The sequence below is a fragment of the Athene noctua genome, chromosome 1, assembly GCF_965140245.1.
Source record: "Athene noctua chromosome 1, bAthNoc1.hap1.1, whole genome shotgun sequence".
NCBI classification, from domain to species: Eukaryota; Metazoa; Chordata; class Aves; order Strigiformes; family Strigidae; genus Athene; species Athene noctua.
This window is the reverse complement of record NC_134037.1, coordinates 164,596,229-164,615,321: the sequence shown is the minus strand read 5'-3', so window position 1 is coordinate 164,615,321 and position 19,093 is coordinate 164,596,229. Positions and strand designations below refer to the sequence as shown.

General features: G+C 38.9%; 1 protein-coding gene across 3 annotated transcripts in view; it reads left to right on the top strand.

Moving 5' to 3' along the window:
- KCNJ6 (potassium inwardly rectifying channel subfamily J member 6) overlaps positions 1–19,093 on the top strand; it is a 170,039-nt gene that overhangs the window by 112,399 nt on the left and 38,547 nt on the right. For 2 of the 3 annotated variants that reach the window (XM_074903803.1, XM_074903795.1), the window contains one exon: positions 13,663–14,583. In XM_074903803.1, coding sequence (XP_074759904.1) covers positions 13,686–14,583 — 898 coding nt within the window. In that variant the 5' untranslated portion in view covers positions 13,663–13,685. Of the gene's footprint in view, positions 1–4,306; positions 4,323–13,662; positions 14,584–19,093 lie in introns of those variants that run through there. The other variant, XM_074903809.1, reaches the window with a different exon arrangement.

Sequence of the window (19,093 nt, the reverse complement as noted above, 5' to 3'; positions counted from 1 at the left end):
ACACCAAGATAGCACAATCAGACCTCTATGGAAGGCCCTTTAAAGCTTTTGTCCTTTCATTAGCAATTAATCCATGTGCATTTCTGCCGCTTTATGTGCTCTAATCTGGAAGCCCTCTCTTCCGACTGATTTCCCTATTGAAAAAGTATGGGAATCTACAAAGCCACTAGTCAATCCTTTAGACCAGCTGGGTGGGCCCCCATAGTGCTTGAGCTGCTGGGGGACTCAGGCACCAGGGCAGGCACCTGAAATCCTGCATCATCCCTGGCAAAGCATTACCCTTCTGCTGCTGGCCTCAGCCTCACAAATGGGCTTTGAGTTAGTTTTAAACAGAAGAACACCAGAAACTTACCCAATACACAAGCTAATTTGTTTGCAAATGTTCCACTCTTATTTCATGCACAGAAAGACCCTCTGAAGCAGCCAAGCTCTATTTTTACTATCTCAGTTTTCTATTTAATTTTGCTTTTGGATGCACAAGTGTGTTCTTGTTACCAGTCTATTCATTTATCAAAAGCTCTCCTCCATGGGCTCAATACTTTTGTTTACTGCACAGGAGCTGTTTTCTCTTTAAAAGGTCAGCTCTTTTATCAACTATTTCTTTAACTGAGTCCAACTACATGTACCTGACAAAAAAGGCATAGAATTCACATTTTATTCCAGCGTATTTATTGTTTCATGTAATAGCTCTAACAAGAACAATCTGTATTTCTGATGTCTATGAACAAATCTCTGAAAGATAGCTCATACATTTCAGAGGTAGATCTTCTCCCTATACAAATCAGGAAATATGTGAAAAGCAAAACTACCCTTTTCTCTCAAGACATCTAAAGGCTATGAAAGCTTTGAATTATTTGTACTCATGCTGAGCTTTACTGGCTCCAATTAAGATAGATGGGCTTTGGTAGCTGAAGGCTAATGTATCATCTAAAATGTCAATTATTTAAAAAACATAATACCAGTTCAGCCTGTTCTGGTAAGATCCATACATAATGTAGAAAGAAAATTTAAATTATTTTTGTATTAAACTCTACATTCAGCCAACCAGAATCAAATGCTATCGTGACCCCTTAACAGATTTGCAGAAACTGTATGTTGCAATCTACACAGCTGGGAAGAGACCCCGGCACTGTTAAGTCTTTCTACTTTTTCAGAAAGGTTCCAGTTACCTCTCAAAGTACCTTATTTTTGGAGAGGAAACTGGTGATCTAATGACTCATGCATGGGACAATCCTGGTAAATGATGGGTTATATTCGGTCAGACTAGAACAAACCAGAGGAAAAATTAAGAGCAGATCAAGACTTTTATGTACTTTTTAACAGAGTAAGAAAAACAAATAGAAAGCCCCTACCTCACCCAAAATAGGCATTACAAAGTCTTTCATATAATCCCTCCATTTTGAGGTTATTTAATCCTTTTGAACAACTTTGTTCCCTGAGGCTAGTTAAAATTTTACTCTGAAAAAGAAGTGAAAACCTGAATTCTGAAAATGTTTCTAAAAGCTTCAAGACATTATTTCACAGAAAAAAATTAGCCCTCTTGAAGGGAGCATCCCTTCAAGAGAAAATTATTTCACAGAAAAAAATACCACATTTTTGAAACTCTGAAATTAAGAGTCTCTTTCTTCATAAAATATTTTGGAAAATCCTGTTGGTCAAATTGAATTCAATTTACAAAGCGTTCGGTGTTTGTAATTCTTTTTTGCTACCTATTTCCTTATAGAAAAGGATAATAGCAATCACAGCGATTATAGCAATTTCACAACAATTTCTTTGATGCTTTTTTCAAACAAGTTTATAGACCTATTTATTACGTAGCTTAAGTGAAATAACATAGTAAATGGTAGTTTAGATGCCATTGAATTGTTTATTTCAAGACAAAAATTTGCTATTTGTTGACATGGAAACATATTTTTGTTGTTGGTTTTGACTTATATTTTCAGCTATGTTGGGTCTGATATTGTACTTGCCTGAATACAGCTTTTAACAAATTCATATATAGATGGGTATAAAACTCTGTATATCTGATTCTCATTGCAGAAAGGATATATGCTTTTTGATTCAAATTAAACAAAGGTAAGAAAAAATATGTATTGAAACCAAAGATATGTTCATTCAATCTTTTGTTCTGATTCAGCTAAACAATTTCTTTAAAAATACAAAGCATGAGCTGAGTCAGTTTTATTTTCTTGCACACAATTTGCTTTGTAGACAAAGCCACAAGCTCTGACCTAAACAAACCTGTTGTTGAACAGGGAAGTCCTTCTGTGGAATATGAGCCTCAGGCAGATCCAGCCTGTGAGTGCACTTTTACTGTCTGAAAAGAAAAGCACATAACCGTTTAGGCTCCACACAAAGCAGGAACGATTTTTTTGAGGATACTTCACAGGGACATTGAGTGGAATAGATATTTGAAAAATATTTGACTGTAGGTTTAGGAGCAGCAGCGCTCATGCAAAAGAGACATTTCTTGTAGCTCCGTCTTATAAAGATTCCTTGGCATCTGATAATGTGGTCAGCTCAGTCTGTTTTGACACTGGTAAGAATTTAATATTTCTGAGATCTCCACACACTGTCAAATGCTGCTACGCCTACCTTTCAGAATCTAACTGAAGATCAGAAAGAAATCTAAAAGCCTAAATACCAGCCGAAGTTTCAAAAGTGATTGAGGGAGTTAAGACAAAGTGATGAATAAGGCTTATTTCCTTAGGAAACATGGCTAAAGTACTATTCTGCACTTACCATTTCCAGGTTATCAAAATGCCACAACCTGAAACAAAACATTGACCCAGCTAAAATTACTGACTTTTTTCAAAATTTCTTTTTCTAAATGTCTTCTCAAATGTCACCTCCAGCCTTATTTCTGTTATTTTTTTCTCTGCAGTCTATAAACTGCACAAAGTAGAATTGGGAAGTCAGTAGCAAGAAACTAGGTCTTTGTATTTCACTGAGACTTCTTTTGGCAGGGAAAGGGGATGAAGCTAGTGATAGCCTAATTATTTAGCTTAGAGAAAGCAGCCAGAATCCTGGTATCAACTGCAGTAAGAAGTGGAAGGGAAGGGGGGTGGAAAGAACATGTCAGCTGTTCAGGTAAACTGAGTAATTATAAGAGGGGTAACTGCCTGGTCTCTGACACAGTTATTTGGGAGGCAGTGTTCGGATGCAAGAGTTCTGTTTTGTATGTTAGGCCAAAGGAACAATGTCACTCACCTCAAATGACAGAAAACCGTGTACATCCACCAAGTCACCACCACAAGAGACAGCAGCAATCACATAAATATTGTTTCCCCCGGATCTATGAGAAAAATTTTAGTAATTTTTCTTCTCAAGTGTGCAAAAAAGTTAAAATAAAATCCTGCCTGATTTTTGTAAGGGAGGAGCACGTATTTCTTCTGAAATACATTGCCCTAAGGCAAAAGCCACCAAAATCCTCCTTTGACTGCAAAGAAGTTAACAAGAAGGAAATCTCCATTACCAGATTAAAAAGAAAAAGAGTTCTTGACTGTTTCAGTTTTCTCAGTCTTTCCAGCCCCTTCCATAACTTCATGAAACAGTAATAGCAGCAGGAAAACCGATATTCTTACACAATGTCTGCGACCTGGGGGCAGCCTGTTTCGGGTGCAGCTGCATGTAAACTGTGGGGGGAAAAAAGTGTAATTTAAGGAATGAAGTTTGTAACATTTTTTCATTCTTCTTTCGAGAATTGGGAGATAGAAGGATCAGGTATATGTACTTCAAAGTCATTCTGTTCTCTGTAGCCCATATTTCTTAAAAAAGCAGACATAAGCAAGTGACAGTTCTTCCTAGCTCAAACACCTCATCTTTACCAATGCCATTCGAACTGCTCTCCCAAAGCCTTTCTTCACTAGGAAGCTGCTGGTGGGCAAAATCAGCTGCAAAGCAGCAGTCGGTAGCGTGTGTGCATCTTAGCACACACACACTACCCAGAGGCCAAATGCCAGGTGGTTTCCCCAGTCAATGAACATCTTGTCCTAGGGAAAGTTTACAGGTAATGTTTTGCAGAGAAAAATTAAATACTCTCAAAGTCATCTCAGATCCCCTAACCCTAAGCTGATCAGGTCCAAGATCTGTATCGATATATAGTGTCTTCTGCCCATTTCTGTAGGAAAGTACTAGAAGTTCTTGTGCTTGGTCTGCAGGATTACTTAATTGCATAAGTTATTGTCTTCAGTCGACTGATACATCATACTGATTGAATCAAATCCTTCCCTTCTGACAAAAAAATTCTTCTTTCTTCTTCCTATGTCTTATATTTATGATAGTTCATTGATCAAAGCAAAGCAAGCTGTCAGAGTATGTCTGTGCAGCAGTCAGGATGGTTACAACACCTGTCCAAGGAGCTCTATGAATATTAGGGCACAAAGCTGTCTCAAGGTTATTCAGCAATGCAGGCAAAAATTGTATTGGGCTATCCCAAGGATGAAGATTCAAGTAAAGCCACCCTAACTTCAGGAAGGGGAGGAAAAAGGGACAGGAATAAATTTGTGATAGAAATCAGCAAGGAGAGAGAGGGGTTGGCTTCTCCTGCCAGCATGAAAGTGGGAAAACTGGTGGTATCAGCTCCTTCTGTGAGGGTCTATTTCTCTCTCTCTAGTGACCTAACTGGACAGCAGACTTTGACAAGGGCAACAGCTGCCTGCCTTGATTTCTAAACTTTTCACATACTGGAATTTGCACCAGGCCCATCACTAGTCTGACTACATCTACAATGATAAGTAAAACCAGGCCAGGAATTGTTCTGCAACCTTGAGAGCAAGTGGTACAGGATGTTCATGATATGCTGCAGAGCACTTGGCCCTAAGTCTTGTGTGGACATTATGTGTCTTGGTTTTAAGGCATAATTAGTATACTGACAGTGATTTTTTTTTTTTCCATTTCAAATTATCTGAAATAACATGAGATTTGTATTGCAGACCAAGGTTATATGCTGCTTGATGCAAAGGTGTCATGAAGGCCTGTGGAGATGTCTGAAGGATCAAAGCGTGCAGGGAGAGTGAGAGTCAAAGAAGCCAAACCTGATGCAATCTCATCCATGCTGTCTAATGGGAGTGGTCCCTGGCACATACTCTTTCTCAGACTATTCCCACATATTGTCTCAGAGCACTAGTTGGCATGGGCCAAAGCCAAGACAGGTAGCTTGCTAACACAGCAGTATATAGATAATCAGCATCGGACAGGCCATCCAAGCTCCTATTTACAGTTCTGCTTCCAGAAACAACCAGGAGTACTCCCCAGATATCAGTGACATTACAGGTGCAGAATTAAATGAGTCAGTTGTCTAAAGGAAATGTTCAGCTGATGAGCTAATTTTTGTTTCTAGAGTTTTCAGTTGGGAAAATTTTAATGAGAAAACATAATGAGAATAAGGAACTGATTCTCCCCATCTCTTCTCATGAAACTTGAGAATAGTCTTTTTCCATGTAATCAGTAAGGAAAATATATGGAGAAACCAGGATTTAATCAGCCCTCACACAACTTCACTGTAAGTCAACAGCTCAGATGCAAAAGAGAAGATGGATATAAGATGAAGTCATACTCTTCTCAGAGTTACACGGGGAAAAACAAGGAGCAAAGGGCGCAAGCTGCAGTGAGGGAAATTCCAACAGGATATAAACAACAAAAAAAGTACCTGATGCGGGAGGTGCAGCACTGGGACAGGGCCCAGAGAGGCTGGGGAAACTCCCATCATTGGCCCTGAGCAACATAATCTAACTTTGAAGTTGGTTCTCTGCTGAGCAGGGGTGTTGGTCAAGAGACCTTTAGGGGTCCATTCTGACCCAAAATACTCTATGATTTTAAACATGTTTTAAATTTATTTGCTTTTTATTTCTAGCAGTTAGAACCTGTAAACACAAACAGTTTAAAACTGATAACACTCAGGTCAGTATACTTCCTTCATGGTTTCTCCTTTTCCTGGTACACCCCACAGAGATGAAAAGTTGAGTTTTCAGTAAATCTCTGAAGAAACAGTCCAACTGACAAGAAAAAATTTTGGCATTAGTACACATAATAATAACTGGCAGAAATATCTGGATTTGAGTAACTGCAAAAAGAAATCTCTTGGGATGTGTCAGACAATGACACATTACAGCAACTCAGGGAGACGTACACCTGACACAGAGACATCAGAAAAAAAGCATGTGGCCAGTATTTTCAGCTATTAGGGCCTGTCAGCACTGTGAATTTTTAATAATCTCAATTATTCCAACTACAGCATTGTCAGTAGGTTTGCCACATGGAGATACTAGACATAAGCCAAGCTCTGATGTTGTGTCATGACTCAGGGTGGGACACCTGGGCTGTCTCTGCCACTGACCTTGCTCCACTGTTTGCAGCAGCAGTGACAATAGTACGTGTTTTCCAAGTGCAAAAAATACATCCTTTCAATCTTTCTCACCTTCTCAGAAGAAACACTGCTTTTGAGGAGGCTGTTGTCTGCATTGGTTGTGGGTAAGACAAGAATACTATACCAGAGGAGACTGAGGTCTGATTCTTTCAAAAGAGATAGAGTACCTCTCTGAATTCTTTGTAAGTCGCTATGAGAAACTGCATGCCAGTCTCTGATTTTAATGCTAGCCTTGCACACTTATCATGTCCAGGAATCTTCATTCTGCCTTTCTGGTAGTCCTCCATTGTCTAGTCTTCCATTGATAGGCCATGATTTTTTTAAGTAAACACTGCTCCCTCCATCACATTGAGCTTAGTCTCCATTGTTCAACATTCTCTGAAATTGCATGGGACACCTATTTTTCTACCTTTTGTAGTTGTATGGGTTTGTCATTCTCAGACTTTCTCATTTATTACCTGCTTAAGGTGAAAACAACTTTGCTTTTGCCTTTCTGATGACAGCAAGGGAACAAAAGTGGGGAAGTTGAGTGTGAAAGGTAGTGAACACTAGACAAGGGTGATAGACTATCTGCCATGAAGGATAAGAAGTGGATAATTTAACACACAGCTTGTGACAGAGATTACTTGTACCATCAAGGGAAATATGATGAATAAGAACATGGCACAATCCAGACCACATGTCCAATATCAGCAATAGCCCATACATATGCTGAGTCTGCTCAAGAGAGTAGCATCTAGACTGTACAGAACTGAGCCTCCAAAAAACCCTCTGGACGTTGGTCCAAGTCACCACATACATAAGGGGGTCATTGAGCAGCACGTATGCTGATATCAAAACCAACAGGTTAATTTGTGTAGATTCACAGGCTTTCAGGAGAACCCTTACCTGCACTAAACCTCTAGCTCAAGCTTTTCTGGAAACTGAAAGTCTGGTAAAAATCATGTATAACTACCCTAATCAGACAGGAGCTGGGATACCTACCAACAAACTCTCCTTATGACAGAAATTTATTTTCAATGTCAGGCATTTGCACTAGAGATGGCTCTGAATGACCACTGCTCCAAGTAGTCAGACCTCACATAGTAAACAAGTTTCATAATCCAGTTTGGGATCCCTAGCCTAATGTAAAGCACAAGACATTGACAATCAACTGTCTCCACACATCTTTGCAGGTTCAGAATGTGTAGCCTTTTTATACTGTACCATATACATAACAATGTCGAGGCTGTTTGGCTTCCCTGTGCTTCAAGTGAAGCTACATTTAGCAAAGCAGATGTAAAAACAGCATTATGAAGCCTTTAATGCTAAATTCTATAATGAAATTGGTTAGAGTCCAAGACAAAAAATACAAGGTCAAATGACTACCAAAAATGGAGCCACGTTTTTTTAAATTCGCGTATCAGCTTCATTTTCTATCAGCTGTAATAAAAGGGCCAAGCATCAGAAATGAATGAAACTGCATAGAGGCAAAGCATTACTCAGGCTGATTTTTTACAGTTGTACAGGCTTAAAAGAGATGAAAATAGTACAACATTATTTTTATCAGGTTGGATTAGAAAGCAATGATGAAGCAGGTACTGTGAAAAAGCAAGGTATCCTCTTTTCTAATCATATACTTCAATTTGCATTTCCTTTCTAGCGAAAACTGCTGCTGAAATAAATTTAAAACACACATGCTCTCTTGAAAATTGTATTTATGATTCTATGGGTGCAAATAAGTAATTTGGTTCTTGAAGTAATTTGCCGAGTCAGTATTTATTGAACATTTCAACATTTCAATATAAGGACTAGACAATGTTCCCAGTCGAGTGAATAGATAATTTTGCATTAATTTCAACAGCACAGGACTAGATCCTAATTCCCTTCTTTTTCAGAAGAAAATCTGAATTTTGTGATAATGACTGCTTACAATTGTTAGCTGATCATAAAAGGCTCCGGGTTTTTTTCGGTAAACAAGACTCTTTCTCCTCAAATCTAGTGGTAATACACAGTGTCTCGCAGTACAGATTACCTGGCCTCACTGAGAGCAACACAGACGGAGTTCATCAAACAGGCAAATCTCCCTCTATTCTGAGAGTATCTGTTCCTGTGATCTCAGTGCTCATCAGACATGAGATTTTACAAAACTCTGAAACGGTGACTAAAACCAGCCCGAGATCAGCAAAGCATTTCAAAAGCTCCCCGTCTGCTTCTTCTCTCTGACTTCTCCTTGCATCACAAGCAAGAAAAGAAAGACCCAGACAGAGCAGAGTATTGAACACTGCAGAGAATGTCTTGTGCTGTGCAGTGCTACGCTGCCTTCTCCTGATGTCAAAGCCCAACAACCTCACAGGCAGCAGGGAACAGAAATAGCCACCTGGTACTGCCACATATTCCACAGATGAGTTCAGTGTCAAGGAGGCTTGTGATCACAGCAAATGAGAGGAGAATAGTGAAGACCGCTCACAAAACGCAAGTTTGGATCTTACAAATGCAAACCCCTGAATAACTTAGAAGTTGCTCTCATCCTATCAGGAAAGTGAGTAAGGAATGACCTGCATGCAGATAGAAATCACAGTCAGAATAATGTCTGCTTCACATTCGTATCAATGCAATAAAGCCCATGAGAGCATTTGCAGACTGCAAATGATTTTTTGAAATTATTGAGTTTTCAATGAATTTGCATACAAACCATTCACAACTATGTTACAAGAGATAAAATTAGTCTACTAAGTTAAAGCAAAATATTCACTGAATTCTCTATATCAGCTTCTGTTACAAAAAGGTCAGTTATAATCTGTAATACTCTCTGTTGAAACTCCTAATTATTTTGCAGGTCATCGTATAACTATAATACAGCATACAATCAAAATAGGTTATGAGTATTTAAAGTAGACAAGTATGCCCTTTACATAGCTCCTTTGGCTTTTTATTTGTACAGTACCATGACAATATCTCTGAAGCACTACCAAAGTAAAAAAAAAATCACACTACTAATGATAAAATGATTGCTTAAGGATTATAGTAATATGTTACATTCACTGCCATGAAGGTCATGAATGCATCTCCTTTAGAGCTCGTAGTTCCTTGTTGAAACTAGATTCATGTTATTCTATAGACTCCAAATAAAAATATGTGCTTGGAAACCTGGATTGTGTCTTTCCAAGGCTGTTCTGGAATAGACAAGACCAGGGCAACAACACTGGTTGCATCTTTACCAGAAAATAAAATGTTCCTGAGCACTGGCACCCAACTCCTTGTATGGTAAAATTCCTAGAAGAGCCCCTAACATGGTTTTGACCAATGCAGAACTGAGTACATACAATTCCTGGCTACATTTCAGGTGTTAGCACGGGACACAGCCTATTCCTAATAAGCAGATTGTATGAGAATACCCTGCTTTGAAAACAACAGGAGTTCAGTAATACAAGTGTGGGCTGTACAACTCCAGTTAGCCTCTGTGCTAAAGAATAGGCCGGGGTACATTTAATTTGCTAATATATCCATAGCTAGTACATACTGCTATGATGAAACACAAGTGAACTATTCAGGGACTTATTTAGGAGAACTCCTTGTCATTTGCTGAAAAATTAAACAACTCACTGAAATCTTATATGTCTTGTATGCATTTGCCCAAGAGATTCACTGAAACAAATACATTGAACAGAATAGTCTAAATTAGACTAACCTGGCACAGTATTGCTACCTGGCCATTGTGTTCAAACATAATGTTTACTGGGAGACAAGAAAGCATTCAGAAGTACTTTTTTTTTTTTTTTTTGCAGTGCAGATTAATAATATGTATATATTTTTGTCATGAAGAAAAGTGGAGAGAATAAAAATAGCTCTCAAGTGAGATAGCTGCTATTCACTCCCCTGTTCCTGGAATTATGACAGCCATTATATAACCAAAGTGAAAATTAAATTAAATAAACAGCATAACCTAATTGGGTTGATATCAAATAAAACTATAATAAGTCAAAGTGTTATGTGGCAAAGGTGCTGACAATATGTGGCTGTTCCTCACCCTTAGTGGTGAACAGAGATTCTGCCATGTGTTTAAAACTTATTCATCAAGCATTTCCATGGAAACACACAGATGCACAATCCTTGGATCACTTATTTCAGAAATTGCTGCTCCCAAGATTCACTCTGGAGTGAGAACTCAGATCAGGAGACAGTGATGGGCTGCGATTCTGATCTATAAACCTTCCCATACAGGTATTCATTGGGTCTCACAGTAGAAGAATTTGGGCGAGGGAAAGAATGAAAAAGCATCTTGCATAAAGAGAAAAAGACTAAAAACTTGACCTTAATTTTTACTCTCAGAGACTGCCTGAGAGTTGAGAAATGACAGCACTGGAAAGAGCCTGAAGAGTTTACAAAATGGCCAAATGCCCCCAGGGACATTAAAATGTCTGCAAGAGTGTTAGCAAGATGCTATACTGAGAGAGACTTAGGCTTGAATGCAGTCACTGGGTTTGCTTGTCCAAAGCTGCCCTCTTACATACCCAGATGGGAGTCAGCTCTGGTGAGACCAGAAAAATCCTCCCACGTTGGAAGGGGCAGGTCTCTGAAGCCCACTTACAGTGACGGTGACAGCCCACCACCATCTGCTGGGGAGCACAGCAGCTCCTTGCTCCCGTTATCAAACCTATGGCCACTTGACCAAATGTGGCCCTTACCTCTCTTGGTGGGTCAGCTCATGTACTCTGACACACAGGAAAAGCTGGTTATGATGCACAAAGGCTTAATCAACACAAAGCATTTCGAAAGCATCGATAAAATTTGTTGTATGAATAAAAGGTGCTTCATTGCTAGCAAATACTTCTATAGGAAATAAACACTTTATGCAAAGCAAGGTAGATGGGTACTGCATATGACTGATAGGCATCCTTGGATGGGGATGTCCCTTTAGATTTCTTCTGATGCCAGTAATAAAATCAGCACCTGTGTACTCTCCAAGCCCTGCTACGGGTTTTATTACACTTTGCTGTTTCTGGTAAGAAATGCGCAGGCATGGAGGTCTAGGACATGGTTGCCTTTAATAGCAAGGTCAGAAGTAAGGTATATTCTCAAAGGTGACAGGGGAGACATCTGCACACCGTCTCTGTGTTCATGCCAGGCTCTAACTGGGAGGGGAAAGCAAAATATTCATAATACCTTAAAGACAGTGATCCACATTAAACCAGCATTACTACTTTAACATACAGTCCATTAAATCCTCAAAAGCCAGAGCCTTCATAGGCTGTTCATAAGTATTTGAGGGGTCCATTACCACAGTGATGTGATAGCTCCTATGGACTAAAATTTCCTTAGGCATAACAGAGAGTTAAGCGTAAAGTGTGAAGCCTTAACTTCAGATTTTCTGGCTTTGGCTTAAATCTGCCTCACAATGTTCCTGCAGTGCCTTTTTATTGTGTTTATTTCGTCATACATTATATAGCGTTAGTGATAATGCAAGCAGGCATGCTGTCACCAACTGGGGTAAGTTCATTCAGAAATGACTGCCTTGTGACACGACTTCCAGTGCTGCCTGAAACCATCAGCCTATTCTCTCTAGACACAGCAGCAAACTGAAAAGGCGGTACAGAATGGTGTTCAAAGTCCTAAAATACAGAATTGCTATCAGGTTTCCATGCTACTGTTGGCCTTTGAGCATTTCTTTGAACATGGGGTGAACAGAGACTTGGCTGGCAGTGGAGCAAGCCAGAAGGAGAGATAACCAGTCTACAACTCTTTTTTTTTTTTTTTTTTTTTTTTTCCCTGAGTATTTCAGTCACCCCTAAAACTTTACAAGGGTCTATGATCTTTCTCAACAGGGATGAGCCTGCACGTCTTGAAAAAGCTACAGGTGCCACGAGACTCTACAGATGATCTGCTGTGTAGCATGTTTCTAAGACTGAGAATAAAAAGCTCTTCAAGCCATACTGACCCCCCAAGAACAGCCCCTTGTGCAACCCTCTCTCTGGACAAGAGCACAGGCTTCCCTGGTAGCTCCTCCATGTGAAAGGGTTTGGGTCTGCTGCCCAGGGCAGCGCCAGGTGGAGACACCCAAGCCCGTGGGGTGCCAGAGACAGGATTGTTGTGCCAAGCAGGATGGGTTTATGCCCCCATTTCCCAACCAGGTGAGCAGTACTCAGAGGCAACTGGAGCTCAGGGAAATGAAGTGCTTCCCAACCCAAGATGCTTGCTCCCAGCTCTCTGCTTGAAGGTCATTACCCACAGCTGGCCTGGGCAGCCCACGCGTGGGTGTCTCCCAAGCTGTACCGCAGCATGTCAGTGTAAACTGTGGCCACTGCAGGGCAATGCAGGTCAGCACATATAGGCAGAGACAGCCTCACTGTGTCCTCAAGTCTTATGCAAAACACATTTGATTAAACCATTCTCCTCCTCAGTAAACTATTTTTTCTTGCACCTAAACATAATGAAGCTATTTATCTCAAAAGGCTGTGAAACTGGGGAAAAAAAAAAAAAAAAAAAAAAAAAAAAAAAAGGCAATTACTGTAATTTCTCATTTTAAATTCCTGTAAGACACTTACAGAGGAATGCTGTTTAGGTCCATACCATTACAGTAAAAGGCACGCTTGAATTAAAGGCCACAGGCACTCTGAATTAAAATGAAATACTCTTCTGAAGTACTGTCTGTTTTACATTACTGGGAGAAGGACACACAATTCCCTGTCTCGGTATCAGCAAGACATTGATTTTCTGTGGAAATATGCTTGAATTGCTCTTGGTATAAAATGCACTGTAGCCTTCAACAAGAATAGGATTGGTTCCTTCTAAAAACTATTGGGTTTTTTTAAAACTCCTTATACTTATTTAATACTTTCCCCATAGCAATGCAATTGATAGAAAAAATAACTCAACAATTGCTCATTTTCTCTGCTCATCTTGTTGACTGAAACCCCCAAGTGAATCCATTTCCTCATTTATATCTGCTATCTCCCAGAAGATCTTTCTTGGTGCGTAAGAAATCTCATTTATTAAACTGTAGGGGGGGGTGGGAGGAAGAAAGATCTGCTTAAACACATCTTGCAGGATTTAAATATGGGTATAAATAGGATGACCTGATCAATAGGAGATGAGAGTTTTCCTTCAAAGTATTTTTATTTAGCAATAAATCGAGGATGCTTGGCATCATTTGAGTTTTGTGTTGTGCATCTAATAGGTGAACAAAGAGCAAGGATGATAATTTTATTGATTAATAGCAATTTCGTGCCAGTAATACAGGAAGAAGTTGTGTGTTGATTTACATAAATAATAAGAAAAATAATGTCTGCCTTTTTCTTGTTTGTTTTTCATGGCAGCTAACGTACTGGAAGAAGACTCAATGGAGCAGGACATAGAGAGCCCTGTCACTATTCATCAGCCAAAGTTGCCCAAACAAGCTAGAGAGGATCTGCCAAAAAATATAAACAAAGAATGTGCCAAGAGAAAAATCCAGAGGTATGTTAGGAAAGATGGGAAATGCAACGTCCACCATGGGAATGTCAGAGAGACTTACCGTTACTTGACTGACATCTTCACTACCTTAGTCGATCTCAAGTGGAGGTTCAACCTGTTGATTTTTGTCATGGTTTACACTGTGACCTGGCTCTTCTTTGGAATGATATGGTGGCTAATTGCCTACATGCGAGGAGATATGGATCATATAGGGGACAGCACGTGGACCCCATGCGTCAGCAACCTCAATGGGTTTGTCTCAGCCTTTTTATTCTCAATCGAGACAGAAACCACCATTGGGTATGGTTACCGGGTCATCACGGACAAGTGTCCCGAGGGAATTATTCTGCTTTTAGTGCAGTCTGTTTTAGGTTCTATCGTCAACGCTTTCATGGTTGGCTGCATGTTTGTGAAAATATCCCAACCCAAGAAGAGGGCAGAAACCTTGGTTTTTTCTACAAACGCAGTTATTTCCATGCGGGATGGAAAGCTGTGTCTGATGTTCCGAGTAGGAGACCTTAGGAATTCACACATTGTAGAGGCATCAATACGAGCCAAGTTGATCAAATCCAAACAGACAAAGGAGGGGGAATTTATACCACTCAACCAGACAGATATCAACGTAGGTTATTACACAGGGGATGATCGTCTCTTTTTGGTTTCACCACTGATCATCAGCCATGAAATTAACCAGCAGAGTCCTTTCTGGGAGATTTCCAAAGCCCAGTTGCCCAAAGAGGAGCTAGAAATTGTTGTAATCCTAGAAGGAATGGTGGAGGCAACAGGTAACATTTCTTATACTTTGTATAAGGTAAATGCTTTTATTTTAGAAAGGAAAATCAGTGGGTTTGCATCACTTTAAAGGAATCACTTCAATAGTCATTACATTTGGAAAAGGCATCAGTTATCTGGTTAGCTTCAAAATTAAAAGCATGCCCAGTTTAATTGTCTGTTCCATCTTGCCTAATGGAATTAGTGTTGTTTCTGCTCTATTTGGAAAATGGGATAGCATTTCTAATTTTCTAAATTTTTCACAGCATGTCACCCAGTTATTTGTCATTCTATTGCAGGAGCAACTCAACAACTAGGACCTTGTGGAATATAATGATTTAGAAAAAAAAATAAAATATAAGACTCTGTTTATGATTAATGTGGAAGCACCGTAGTTCCTGCTGCTTCCAATCACCCATGGGTAACTGCAGAATAACTGCCTGACACGTAAAATTCTTAGCCTGTTTAGATCCAGTAAGAAGTTATAATGTGCTCAGTTTTCTCTTTTTGCTTGCTTGTTTGCTTGGTTTTGTTTTAACTTGTAACATGGGGCTTGTTCCACTTTAGGTCACAAAAGATCTGTCTTATTTTGTATTTCACTGAGGCTCCCTACACACTGGAGAAGTGTACAGAACTCTTAAAGCTGGTATATATAAATAAGGAATGTTATGTCACCAGAGTCTTGAGAGGCTATTTCGTCATTACCTACAATTATACAGCAGAACATCAGATACCACTTGATGTGGGGAAAATAGTGCTTGGAATTCACAGCAAATGGACGAGTAATGTTTACTCTTTGCATTAAAGCCAGAATAGTAGGAGGATACTTTCTCTAAAACTGCTCGATTTCCCAAAGTCGGAATGCCGGTATACTTGTTTTAGAAGATGCAGGTGTTTTTTCCTGTTAATGACAGCATCGATCTCTAAAGTGACTAAATATAATCAATACAAGGGAATGGTAATTAGAAAATGAAGAAAAGATGTGCCTGAGGAGGATGAAACACTGAATATAGAAATAGAAGAACCAGGTTTGCCATTTTTCCCCATTACTGTAGCAAAGTCTAGGAAAGTTTGAGGATGCAGATTACACATCTCTGACAGAGGTACAACCTTTCTAACCCTGACTCATGTTCTGCAACTGGAGCCAGGAAATAAAGAGCAGTCTCTTACTAGAACATGTGTGCGTGTTTCACACATCTATTATGTGGTGTCAGAAGAAAACTGCATTTGTCACCATATAATAAACGTGTGAGACAAAAATGGAGCAAAAAAAAAAAATGAAAGGAACTTGGCAGAGAATTTGAAGTGGTAAATGCAAGGCTTCCAAATTTTCCAGGAAGTAGGTGGTACTGAAGAGAAATTAAGATGAAATGTTTAGTGTTTCTGATATGTGCAGTAGACAGAGATTTCAAACATCTGCATCACCTTCAGGTGAGACAATGAGGAAATTGTTGCTTGTGAGCTGAAACCATTTTGAAATTTCTGAATTGCAACTAAATGAACTTGACAACCCAAAGAGCGGTGGATATTTTCACGTTTACTGAACACCGTGTTTTTCAGAAAAATGATTGGCAAATAGTAGAAATGTAAAAAACATCTCACTGAAAATACCTGTCAGATCAAAAGAAAGTATACTTCTGCATCAAATGTAGCTTTGTTGTCCTGAGCCTCCTTACTCTTCATTGTTTAATCCTCCCTCCCTGACCTCATCTTCTCCCCTGCACACTCACATCGCTCTCTGCGCTCTCCTTTGCTTCTTTGATATTGGCTACATCTTCCACTCCACCATTATAAGCCCTCACCAGAGCGGACTAGATCTCAGACTGTTCGGGCTGGCAAAGTTTAAGTTAAAATTCTAGAGGAGTCCATATTAACAAAGAAACTGGATGCAGTGATTTGAAAATCCACTGAAGCCATCCAGGATTAAGGTGTTACCCTGGTGCCGGACAGATAGCTACATTTTACATTTTAAGTTGCTCTATTTTGTTCTGTTTGGATGAGCTCTCTAGCTGCATGAGATATGAGGGAAGGGCATCAAATAATGCTGCTTAACTATGGCATCAGAAATATTAACGTCATAACTACCAGCACAATTCCTAAAACATGTTTGTGCAGAAGTAGACACTTGTTCTGTACTTTGCCCACATGCTTTGGGTTATTTTTGTTGAAGGTCAACTTTCTACCAAAACTAGATATTCTCCCTCTTTTAATTTACAAATATTTTCCAGTGACATCCTGGCAGACACTAAAAACAAATTTAGGCTATTCACATTTCCTTCTTAAACCCCATGCAGAGTGAGAGTCGCAAAAGAAGTTGTTTATAGCAGCAATCTCCAACCCTGGAGAAGCAATACACTACACATCATACCTGTCAACATTGGCCAAAGTCATGGGGTACAGAAACATTAAAGCTGAAGCTAAGAAAATGTGACCTCAGCTATATATATATACAATATCATTGCTCATGGGTCAAAAAAAGACTGAGATCATTAGCTTATGTTATTAATCAGAAAAGTCACTCCCAAGTTTGACCAGTGAAAACAATCCTTTATTTTCAGAGCTTCCCCACTCTGACAACATTTATACCTTTAATGAGAAGTAACACAATGGAAAATGCTAAGTATAAACATTTGCTATTATTTTTATTAATTATTGATATTATTCTGTTTAAAGTTTTACTGAACAGGTGATATCATTTTATACATAATCTTACTTTCCACCTTAAAGGGCTCCAAAAGCACATCTACTTATAGTATAAAACAAAACTGTTTATGTAGTGCCATGTGAAATTGCATGTTATGACAGGAAATGAAGGTTAATGCATTTTATTCAATGAAATTGAAATAATTAACCAAACTAAAATTCAGTAGAATGATCAAACCAAGGACCCCCCTAATTCCTTGTGGAAGCATCACCATATCTTTCTGAGATATGGAAAATGTAGGTATGTCTTTACCAAGGCAGATACCAAAATATTAGCCTAGGAAGCATCAATAAACCTTGACTGTTCACATTCATTCTACCATGAAGATTACTTTGAGGGCAAAATCTTCAACAAGACACTTTCAAGAAGATGTGAAGTCAGTCTGACTACTTCATACAGCATCAGTAAAAACTCAAAATAAGACTGTTTTTTAAAATGTTTGTTAACGATCCTTCCAATATGCCATCTATTTATTTATAACAACATTCCAGAATATCACTTTGGGTTCAAAGGTTAACACTCTTCCAAAGATTTGCTCATGTGGTTTTCTTGATACTGATGTACATCTCTTTAAGTGTCCAAAAAACACAATCATGATATGAAGTACATTAGGCTGCCATGAAGCAACCAACAAGCCTTCAGGAACAAGGGGGCAAAAGTCCAACCAAGTGTCACCATATCTGAAGGACACATCTGTTATTTCCACATTTTGCAGCTCCTGTTCCATATCCCACCATGGTAGAAACAGGTAGGACTGCCAGTGCAATGCAAGGATCAATACTAACTGCAGAAACAGAAAAGTAACATCCACCTTTAACAGGGAAGCCATTTCTGAGGCACGCTTCTTTTAGTGTCAGACTACATCTGTGGCATTGACAGAATAGCCCCATACCAGCAAAGGCTCTGGTCCCACACGTAAGCAGAACTGAAAAGAAGGATTCTCGCATCCCTCCACTCCTTATGGGAGAGCTGCAACATAAAATGCAAATGGACTAACTGGAAAGAACATAACACACTGATCTCAGCTCAGCAGTATTTGATATTTGCTATTCAAAATTGTTGGTTTATATTGAAATGCCACCACTGCTTTTTTATTATTTTCGGGACACCAATTAAGAGATTTGTTAGAGTATGCACATTTACAGTAATGGAATTCGAGAAAATTATTTTTTTTCCTTGGATGAACAATAAAACTTAAGCCCAAAGATCCTGAACCCTGCCTCCCCTAAACAGCAGGCTCAAAAGCTTGGATTTGAATAAGTTAATTATTTGTTTTAAATTTTTAAAAAATCTATAAAGAATTTTTGTGATAATTTAATAGCCTTTTGCTAACTATAGGTTTGAAATTTTTAAGTCTTTTTCACCTAGTGAAATCTATTTTAAAGGGAGGTCTTATCATCATAAGCAAACCAGTCATATTTAAAAAAATTAAATAGGCCTTCCAAAAGTAGAATTCTGATATAAGAAATAAACCAAGATCAAGAAAAAGAAAGTGATTTAAATTGGGGGAAGTGAAGTGGGAAAGTATGTATCTTACAATAGCTAAAGAAACAGAGAAAAAGAAAATGAGAAACTCAGAGAGAGGGATTTATTAAAAAAAAAAAAAAAAAAAAAAAAAAGGAGACAGAGGAGTATTCATAAGCACCCTGGTTCAAATCCCTCCTCTAAACTCTCATTAATTTACAGAAAAGAGCATTTTCTAACACAGGAAAAGAATATGAACTATTTCAACTTACTCAAGCCAGCAAGACCCTCAAACTTTGTGAAGCTGGATCTGGCCAGTAGGGTGCACTAGATGACACTCTGGCAGTTCCCTCTGC